The 10,000-nt window shown below is 44.3% G+C and overlaps 3 protein-coding genes across 9 annotated transcripts in view; 1 reads left to right on the top strand and 2 right to left on the bottom strand.

The window, feature by feature from the left end:
* Window positions 1-1,714, bottom strand: part of LOC134176972 (uncharacterized) — a 10,260-nt gene extending 8,546 nt beyond the window's left edge. For 3 of the 7 annotated variants that reach the window (XR_009969411.1, XR_009969410.1, XM_062643667.1), the window contains exons 1-3: window positions 1,531-1,714; window positions 1,361-1,447; window positions 1,266-1,292 (exon numbers count right to left, since the gene is read on the bottom strand). Coding sequence is in view for 2 of the 7 variants with exons in the window: in XM_062643667.1 (XP_062499651.1) it covers window positions 1,266-1,292; window positions 1,361-1,447; window positions 1,531-1,560 (144 nt within the window). In the remaining 5 variants the exon portion in view is untranslated. The other 4 variants (XM_062643669.1, XM_062643670.1, XM_062643668.1 and 1 more) reach the window with 4 other exon arrangements.
* Window positions 1,715-2,409: 695 nt separating this feature from the next.
* LOC134177476 (phytanoyl-CoA dioxygenase domain-containing protein 1 homolog) lies at window positions 2,410-5,774 on the top strand. The gene is made up of 11 exons (XM_062644257.1): window positions 2,410-2,518; window positions 3,260-3,412; window positions 3,479-3,616; window positions 4,385-4,534; window positions 4,601-4,707; window positions 4,762-4,813; window positions 4,975-5,042; window positions 5,112-5,178; window positions 5,237-5,349; window positions 5,411-5,513; window positions 5,576-5,774. The coding sequence occupies exons 1-11, from the start codon at window positions 2,417-2,419 to the stop codon at window positions 5,645-5,647; spliced, it is 1,125 nt and encodes a 374-aa protein (XP_062500241.1). The 5' UTR covers window positions 2,410-2,416; the 3' UTR covers window positions 5,648-5,774.
* On the bottom strand, window positions 5,674-9,573 carry LOC134177475 (tubulin alpha-1A chain). The gene is made up of 5 exons (XM_062644256.1): window positions 9,149-9,573; window positions 8,845-9,067; window positions 8,509-8,657; window positions 5,820-6,867; window positions 5,674-5,771 (listed from the first exon to the last, which is right to left on the bottom strand). The coding sequence occupies exons 1-4, from the start codon at window positions 9,149-9,151 to the stop codon at window positions 5,887-5,889; spliced, it is 1,356 nt and encodes a 451-aa protein (XP_062500240.1). The 5' UTR covers window positions 9,152-9,573; the 3' UTR covers window positions 5,674-5,771; window positions 5,820-5,886.
* Window positions 9,574-10,000: the final 427 nt, after the last annotated feature.

The following is a 10,000-nucleotide window of genomic DNA, read 5'->3' as shown; positions in this document are numbered from 1 at the left end:
TGCTAAAACGCTCTTTTACCCTTTGCAAAGAAAGTCGATCGCTGCCTAGCGCGCGTTGACAAAGACTTGACGTTATCTAATTCAACTTTACCTAGGAGAAGCAGGGGTGAAGGTTCTAGCTGCTCTGATAGTAAACAAAGTTCCTGCATTCGGTACAGCTGGTTGTACCAACGATGACGTGCTGCACTTCGTGGCGGTGCAAGGTCAGGCAAAGATAGATATCAAACTGAGATCAGAACACCTGAGCCAAGTAACAATTTAGGGGCCTTGAAAGGAAAGCACGGGCTGTTCCTGTGCGAGTTGGGAGAATGTGCTCACCGCTAAGCTCGAACATGGATGACGTGAATCGTCTGCTACATCCGTGTGCATCAAGCCTGTGCAGTTGTGCTGCAAGACACTCAGGAGTTCAAATTCTTACGCTGGAAAGACTAGACAGTACCGGAGGGCTAGTAGATGCCAACAGAGTGAGCTTGTCAGCAGAGAAAATTCAGCAGTTTCCGCTAATAACCGTTGCTGAGTCAAATAAAGGTCAAACGAATTGGGGGGCGTACAATATTTCCTTCCAACTCTCTCTCATGACATTTTTACCTGCAGACTGCTGCTGCAAAGAAAAAACGAGTGTTCGACGAAAGGGGCGTTACCTCGACTCAATGAGCGTGCGCTATCTCTCCTGGAGAGTAGCAAACGGAGACAGTGATAGTGTTGTTGTGTTAGCTAGTCACCTACAGACCTATCTCAGGTGCGAAATTGCAGAATTGCCTTTGCGTTTTCATGGGAGAGGTCGTGTCCAATGAATGATGGTGGTGTCCGATATCCGGGGTCGCAGAGAAGGATCACGTTTACCGTCCTGGCATAACCGTTTCAAGCCTTTGGAAGTCCCGCGTTTGGAATCACAGTCTTTACTAATCCTTCTTACTGTGGACTTTAACAAAGCTTAGTCTTACTTCGTTTACTTCTTGCACGGCTGTCCGATGATTGATGGTGTCCGATAACAGGGGCGTCGCTCTAGTCACTATATATAAATAGATCATCGTGAAAACGAGCCACAAGTGGAAGAAAACGAAGAGCTCCAATCGACGACAGTGCAAAATTACAATTGCGCGCAGACGTCTTGATCAATTGAGTACACGAAGCTACACTTTCCGCGCATTGAGGTTTGGCCCTCAAACCTGCATGTCATTCCTACGCCAGTAGACTACACAAACGTGTTGCAACTCAATCCATGCAATCCTATCACCTGGAGATACACCTGGAGATACACGTACCTGCATCGTCACGTTCAATTCAGAGACCTAAAAGGCAGCACCGACTCTTCAAAGCTTGAAAGCACCTAGACGGGTGTGTGCATGACAGCGTTTACCATTCTAAAGAGTGAATCCACGAGACAGGCTTCGCTGTCGACCTGATCAGCCTTCGTACTATGTTTGATAAACACTCCGGCTAGCAGCTAGACAATACGGATCGACAACTGCAGTCGATGTGATACGCATAGGGCTGTGCTGTGTGTACACGTAGATCGATCAACCTTACCGCTAAGAGCAAAAGACGACAATCGGACATTTTCTTTCCTAGTTCGTTGTCACTTCGCAGGCCCAAACCACAACGCCTGTTCACTCTGGTCAATCGTCAACTTGAGGCACGCGGAATCGAAACCAATGCGATCGTGTCGACAGGGTTGTAGCTAGAGTCAATTGTCAACTTGAAGTACACTGCGATTGCGTCAACAGGATATGTTTCTATAGCTTGCCATGCAACAGCACATATCCCGTCACGTGCCTACATGCCTGTCGTTTATTATTTTTATTATTTATTATAGCTTTTAATAATTAGGAAGACTGCCATATTTCAGGAAATTTTTATTTACGTTAATTAATTTTACAGGCGCTGTAGGTCTTAAACATGCACGTCAATCTGCATCATCATCATCATCATCATCATCATCATCATCATCATCACTAGCTAATATCGGGGAGGTACATCTAAAGGTACATATCAGTTAGAGTGGAGGCTCTTACCCGTCCTGTTGTTCTCCAGATGTCTCTTGGATCCAAAAGCATCGGGAAAAGCTGGAGTGATGTTTTTGGGAAAAGCTAGCTCGAGTCTAACTTTACAGTATTCATACTTTTTTTGTAAATTTATTACGTAGAGCTATTGTATTGACTCAAAATTTTCTATATGGAAACACCAGAAATAAAATTTTTGAGTTGCCGTGCTTCTTAGTCTCGCGTAGCCAGACTCTATCTGCGCGTCATTTCCGCTCTAACCAATCTTACAGACCTACTCGTGGTGGCCGCCGCACCGTTTTCATGAGCAGTGCTACTGACTGTATCAAAGCTGTCTTTTAATCGATACTAATTATATCAAATTATTTTAGAATTCTAGTGCTAAATTAGCTCTGGTTATCCGGGAGCTTACAATGCGCAACAGATGGATCACGGCTTTCAGTCGTAGAGCGTTTGCTGCTGCGTTTCGACCTCATCGTTCTACCGCAACAATGTCCGATGCTAAAAGATCGAAAGTAAGTTGAAAAGTGATATTTGTTCTGTGAGGACGTCACACGCCAGTTAAGTACAGTACCCTGTTTGTTCTGAGTCATGTTGACTATGAAAATGGTTTAATTAGCTTACAGTTGAATTGTATACACGTTATGTAGAGTTTGTAGAGTGAGGGCCAATTTGAGGATACAAAGCATTGTGCACGTGACACTTTTGACTGTCTTGCGTCAGTATTGAGTATTTGTGTAGTTTATAGAATAGTGTTTATTGGCTGTTTTATTTACACACACACACACACACACACACACACACACACACACACGCACGCACACGCACACGCACACAGACACAGACACACACACACACACACACACACGCACACAGACACACACACACACACACACACACACACACAGACACACACACACACACACACACACACACACACACACACACACACAGTGACACACACACACACACACACACACACAGTGACACACACACACACACACACACACACACACACACACACACACACACACACACACACACACACACACACACACACACAATTGGTATCATACATTGCACTTCCACTGAGTTTGTGGTACATGTAAAAAAGTTACGCAAGTGCGAATGTACGATATACCAATGACATGTTACGTGATGGAAGCGACAGCACTGACTAATGCAGGTTTAGCAATTTTAGGTCCAAACTTGTACAACTAATTTATAAAACTGTATTCAAGTCACGTGATATTTAGGTTGCTGAAGAATTTCAAGGATACACAGACAGCGAAGGCCGTTACGTCAACAAGCAAGCTGCAGTCGGAGTCGTAAAGGATGAAATTCCAGATGATGTGAAAGACTGGAGCACGAATCATAAACCTTCCGGACTGCTATTCACTCCCCTGAAGGTAGACAATAATCTGTATATAGTATTCTATATTATAATATATACGAATAAAGAATGATTGTTACAGAGTGCTGCCGAATGGTCCAAGTTTCGACTGACACAGAAACAGATCGATCAGTATTGGCAACAGGGTTATCTCTCTAATATTCCTGTATTGACGGAAGAACAGTGTGACCGAATACTCGATGATTACAAACTGTTTACGGTATTTTATTTGTGTGTGTCCCTGTTATTATGTATTGTATTGTCTTGTCTTCTATTGTATTCTTTTGTATTGTATTGTCTTGTCGTGTCTTCTTAAAACGTTCTATGGTATTGTATTATATTACGTTGCATTGCGTTGCATTGCATTGTGTTGTGTTGGAGTGCATTTCTTTTATCTCCACCAGCTTAACCGAGTTGAGACGGTAGAGGTACTTGGTTGAGTGGAAGTAATCTCGGTAGAACACACGAGTAGAGGCGAGCATGTGCACTTACCTGTTGCTCGAGATGAATAATGCCCACAAAGAACGCGATCTCCTGTTATTCTTTAGAGTCACCCTTGCAGTTGCTACTGTATGACTGAAGTAGATGTTTTGATGATGATTTTATTCAACTACGATTTATCGGGGACCCAGTTGGAGGCATTGATGCGCAGACGGGAACTGGTTGGAATCTTGGGGTTAGAGTTACCGTTAGAGTTAGGATCAAGGTGCTGAAATCATACTTTTGCCTTGTGTTTCGCCATTTGTCCATACGTGAGCATGTGCAATAGCCTATTTCCACTGAACTCCACCAGCTCAACCAACACTTCACTGTTAGAGCTGGTGGATCTCTACCACCTAATCCGGTGGAGACACAAGAAACACACGAGAACTCTACCGTCTCAATCGGTTGAGATGGTGGAGGTAAAAGAAATGCACCCTTGTATTGTATTGTGTTGTATTGCATTGTATTGTGTTGCATTGCGTTGTGTTGTGTTTGGTTGACGAAGAATCCAGAAGAACGCCATCGGGGCCACGGCTTGTTCTACGAGTTTCACAGCAATCAAAGCGGTGATCCGAACAACGTACTGATGCATGCTTTGGGACACTGGAGGATCACACAGTTGTTCCACGATCTCGTCTTCGTGCCTGCCATTACAGTACATTGCATATTTGTAGTACGATACTGTAGTCATGCTGTAACCGATGTTGCAATGTGTATGCAGGTTGCCAGCTCTCAGTTAATTGATCCGAGTCGGAAGGAGAGAGACATTCGTTTGTGGCACGATCAGTTGTTTGCCAAGCCGGCCAGATATGGAGGCGTTGTCGCTTGGTAACAATTAATTAATTATGTACTAACTCAGTTTGAGCATCTGTGTATCTACAGGCATCAAGATTACTCGTACTGGATAAGAACAAAGCCAATGCTCCACCTCACAGTCAGTAATTTATTAATATCATGCACACGTGCGCGCACACACACACACACACACACACACACACTCCTACAAGCACATACGCTCGTAGCTATGAAGCAAGTAGAACACAGCTTTATTTACTAGTTAATGTTAACTTTATTTTTTATGATCACGTGATGTAGGTTCATGTTGCAGTCGATGAGCAGACTGTCGAGAACGGTGGCTTACATTTCGTACCGGGATCGCATCGGTAGGTAGAACGCTTTACGAATCGCAACAGTAGACCAGTAACATTGTGGATGGAATCGTTCTCCGACAGATGGCACAGAGATGGCATGCCACTACCCATCACGGACGATTCATTTGCAGACATGGAGTCGATCCAGGTAGTTACCCACATACGCCAAGATTTCATCGCTTGAGTCGATTTCTTTGTTGTTTTAGAAAGTTCTTACCAATGAGGAACGAGCAGCCTTCAAGCCGGTCCCGGCATTGCTCAAGAAAGGCGAGGCCAGTTTTCACCATCCGCTCATGGTTCACGGCTCATTTTCGAATCAGTAAGTTTGATGGTAATTTCTGCGTAGCATGATGGGGTTAGCAACTTGATGCTCTTTGCAGGACCGACAAACCGAGAAGAGCTGCCGTTGTAAACTATATTGCAGACGGCGTGTATTCGGATTCAGACGACCCCATACTGGCCGGTACTCCTCTTGTGAAGAAGGTAAGTAATTTATTAATTTATTAATCGATTAGAAATAGTAGGATGATTCGAGTTTCTATCAGGGAGAGAAAATGGGAGGTCAGTTTTATCCTCTCGTGTACGAAACACGTTACTGCCAAGAAGGATCCAACTGATCAAATTGTAGATTTCAATGTCCACATTTATTAGTATACACAGTGCAGCACAAACTACTTTGTACTGTTTCTATTTTTTAAAGGTGATACCAATGAGAGTTTTGAAGTGATAAAATGCTTAGAGGCACATCAATGTGTCGACACAAACCGACTATCTCTCCAACGCTTAGAGGCACATCAATGTGTCGACACAAACCGACTATCTCTCCAACTGTTTTCTATGTCACGTGATCAATATCTCAATAGTCATCTCCTTCTTCCTCTCCCTCTCCCTCGACCGAATCGACACCGACCTCTTCATAATCCTTCTCCAAAGCAGCGAGATCCTCTCGAGCCTCACTGAACTCTCCCTCTTCCATCCCCTCTCCGACATACCAATGAACGAAAGCCCTCTTGGCATACATGAGATCGAACTTGTGATCCAGACGAGCCCAAGCCTCGGCAATAGCCGTCGTGTTCGACAACATACAGACGGCACGTTGAACCTTAGCGAGATCACCACCCGGGACGACAGTCGGTGGCTGATAGTTGATCCCCACCTTGAACCCAGTCGGACACCAATCGACAAACTGTATAGTGCGTTTTGTCTTGATAGTGGCAATAGCCGCGTTGACATCCTTCGGTACCACGTCGCCACGGTAGAGCATGCAGCAGGCCATATACTTCCCGTGGCGCGGGTCGCACTTGACCATCTGGTTGGCTGGTTCGAAACACGCGTTGGTGATCTCCGCCACGCTCAGCTGCTCGTGGTACGCCTTCTCGGCTGATATGACCGGCGCGTATGTGACCAGTGGAAAGTGAATGCGAGGGTAGGGAACGAGGTTGGTCTGAAACTCGGTCAGGTCGACGTTAAGCGCGCCGTCGAAACGGAGCGACGCGGTAATGGAGGAGACGATCTGGCCGATGAGGCGGTTGAGGTTGGTGTACGTCGGACGCTCGATGTCAAGATTGCGACGGCAGATGTCGTAGATGGCCTCGTTGTCGACCATGAAGGCGCAGTCGGAGTGCTCGAGCGTCGTGTGTGTCGTCAGGATCGAGTTGTAGGGCTCGACGACGGCCGTGCTGACCTGCGGAGCGGGATAGATCGAGAATTCGAGCTTGGACTTCTTGCCGTAGTCGACGCTGAGGCGTTCCATGAGCAGGGAGGCGAACCCGGATCCCGTCCCGCCACCAAACGAGTGGAAAATGAGAAATCCTTGAAGCCCGGTACATTGATCGGCCTAGAGGATAATCACGCGCACTCTTACTTAGGCCGACGCTTGATGCGTAATTAAAATTAGTTTTTGATCCTTGCGCCTAGCCTACCAGACTCTCGTGCGGTATCGGGTTATACGGGAACCGGGCACGATGGCGCGAGGTCTGGTGTACGAGGCTATTTGTGCCCGCGCTTTTCGAGCCGCTCCCATTTGGCGATTACCGTATTTTGTCGAATAATAACTCATGTTTATTAGTAACGTTGCTCAAATAGTAACCTGCGGATCTGATCAGTTTGAAAAAATAGTAACCCATGCTTTGGATGTCAGAAACCGAAAGGTACAGACATGGGCATAATCATGGAGCCACCCCGAGCATGTGACTTAGTTTAAAAAATTATTGGACTTTCTCGGATACTGCAAGTACATGCATCTACAGCAGTAGCTACACTTTTTAGTAAATTAAACAAGTCATAATTGTGAGGTAATGGCTCTGATTGTGCCATTCACATCACTGAGATTGGAGGTGATCATGTGTAACCTACATGGCTGCTTCTTGCTGTCAGTTCGATTAGTTTGAAAGTTAATAATGAAATTGTTTTTCGAAAAGCTTCTAAACAATAAAAAGACTTTGTTATGTCAGAGGAGACTATACGTTTCAGTTTACTTGCATATCGTGAGTCTGGTCTTGTGACGTCACAACATCAACGGTTTGGACATGGTAATGTATGGTGGTGGTGGTTAGTCTGGTCATTCTCTAATCGTTTGTTACTATGGGTTGTCAAAGCGTCCAATCAGAACAATATAAATACCCAAATAGCATGATTTGATGTAGAATCAGCGCGTCAGCAGGTATAGTCATAAATCTGTAATTGTTGATTTCCATGCGTCAGCTGATATGGGGGTGGCTCCATAATTATGCCCATGTCTGTAACACAAAGCGTTGAGAGAACAACACAAGTCTCGCAGAAGAGACAGTCAGAAGAAGCTGAAGACAAGGATCGTGACAATGAGGCACTGAGTAAACTACTGGTAACTGAATGTGTCAAGAGTGTGTTCCTCTAGTACCTTACTCGCCTAGCTCTTTACTTCAATTTGAACCACAATAGGAGACATTGAAAAATAGTAGCCCATGCTGGATTGCAGTAGTAACCTTGTTTAATTATTAAATAGTAACCCTGTTTCTGATCAGATTGAAAAATAGTAACTCACGGGTTATTATTTGAAGAAATACGGTAATGCGCATTGCGCATACGCAAGATTTCAGTTTTATTTATATCCCGGATGTCGATTCTGAACTACATTAATTAGATAAAAGATTGCATTTGCATTAGATTACGAACTTTTCTTGAAAAACGTTTTCAACATCATTAGTCACTCTAGTGTCTTGTGTCAGTGTAGCGTAGCGTCTCTATTATCTAACTGCTGTAGCTTTTAGTTATTAAATTATAAATATATTAATTAAATTTTTAATATTGCATTAAATACCAGTACAGTGTGTATACCGTATTTCTTCGATTAAATAATAATATAATAATATTAATTAATAATATTATTTTATGGAGGGGCATAATGACACATTTTATTATTAATAATTAAAATAAATATGCAGCATACAAATGGTGGCCTTAGCGTAATGCCGTTCGAATAGCCAATAGTTTCGGTTACCAGTTTTCGGATCCTGTCGAGCACCAGATCGACTATCTCTTTCCCGATGGTGTAGTGACCGCGCGCGTAGTTGTTCGCTGCGTCCTCCTTTCCGGTGATCAGCTGCTCGGGATGGAAGAGCTGACGGTACGTTCCCGTCCTCACCTCGTCTACACACATACACAAGTACACACTCACAAACACACGTACACACTCACAAACACACACACACACACACACACACACGCACACACACACACACACACACACACACACACACACACACACACACACACACACACACCACTCCACATAAACAACATTTTCCCGCCAACCGCAAACTCGAATCTGCCCTACCGACGACGGTCGGCTCCAAATCGACGAAAACGGCGCGCGGCACGTGCTTTCCCGCTCCCGTCTCCGAGAAAAACGTGTTAAACGAGTCGTCGCCGCCTCCGATGGTCTTATCCGACGGCATCTGCCCGTCCGGTTGAATACCGTGCTCAAGACAATACAACTCCCAACATGCATTGCCGATTTGTACGCCCGCCTGACCGACGTGAATGGAGATGCACTCTCGCTAGAAACAAAAACAAAAACAAAAAAATGGTTGAGATCAGGTAGGGTGGTCGGTTGACGACGGAAGAACGACGTTTGTTACCATGATTAACGCTTTCTGGAGTGATAAGACAGAGAGGAGATGTGTAACGGATCTCACCTGTTGTGATGAATGAAAATCGGTGCCTGCGCGCCCGCCTTTCAGTGTGACGTCACGTAATCCTTAGGACGTGATTTGATTGGTCCAAAGTGCCCGCGTGACGTGGAGCAGACGCTATGGCGCACATACAGCTGATTATTTGATAAACCGAAAAATCATCATTCATTCTTTGATAAGTTCAATTAATTTAAATTAAATTAAATTAGAAGCTATGGTAAGCGCGAGTGCATAGAGTAGGCTGGACAATGGAGCTTTAACGTGCGCTAGAAGCTGCACGTTTACTCTAAGGATTGCCCGTACAAAGAGAGGTTTGAATGAATGGCAACGAATTCTGGTCTGCAAGGCCACTTACCTACATACTCAAACGAGCAACCATCTGTATACCATGGTCACGTGACATGCCATCAGTCCTGCACACACACACACACACACACACACACACACACACACACACACACACACACACACAGCAAGTGCAATAATTTACTTCTGGTTAATATCACACTCTAACTTATATAATATATATATATATATATATATATATATATATATATATATATATATATATATATATATATATATATATATATATATATATGTCAAGTGACCTTGATATAATTACGTATTGTATGATTAGTGTGTTGTATGGCATTTACCAGCACTGGTCATGGGGGCGGGGTTATAAACATACACAGTAGCTCCGCCCATTGTGCTGGTACAGCGTAAAATCCATATGGCATGCTCATCGTACGATAACCTATACATACAGCTGCTGCTGCCTGTATACGAAGTGGT

Source organism: Corticium candelabrum, chromosome 3 (assembly GCF_963422355.1).
Source record: "Corticium candelabrum chromosome 3, ooCorCand1.1, whole genome shotgun sequence".
Classification (NCBI taxonomy): domain Eukaryota; kingdom Metazoa; phylum Porifera; class Homoscleromorpha; order Homosclerophorida; family Plakinidae; genus Corticium; species Corticium candelabrum.
Note: the sequence above shows the minus strand (reverse complement) of the source record. Positions and strands in the feature narration are given on the sequence as shown.

Excerpts from the sequence above, each read along its gene's own strand:
- LOC134177476 (XM_062644257.1), top strand. The coding sequence starts at position 2,417 with ATGCGCAACAGATGGATCACGGCTTTCAGTCGTAGAGCGTTTGCTGCT. Across the intron at positions 4,535-4,600 it reads TCTTCGTGCCTGCCATTACA|GTTGCCAGCTCTCAGTTAAT; the intron begins GTACATTGCATA and ends ATGTGTATGCAG. Across the intron at positions 4,814-4,974 it reads AGCCAATGCTCCACCTCACA|GTTCATGTTGCAGTCGATGA; the intron begins GTCAGTAATTTA and ends CACGTGATGTAG.
- LOC134177475 (XM_062644256.1), bottom strand. Across the intron at positions 8,658-8,844 it reads TTTGGAGCCGACCGTCGTCG|ACGAGGTGAGGACGGGAACG; the intron begins GTAGGGCAGATT and ends GTATGTGTGTAG. Across the intron at positions 6,868-8,508 it reads TCGACAGGATCCGAAAACTG|GCCGATCAATGTACCGGGCT; the intron begins GTAACCGAAACT and ends ATTATCCTCTAG.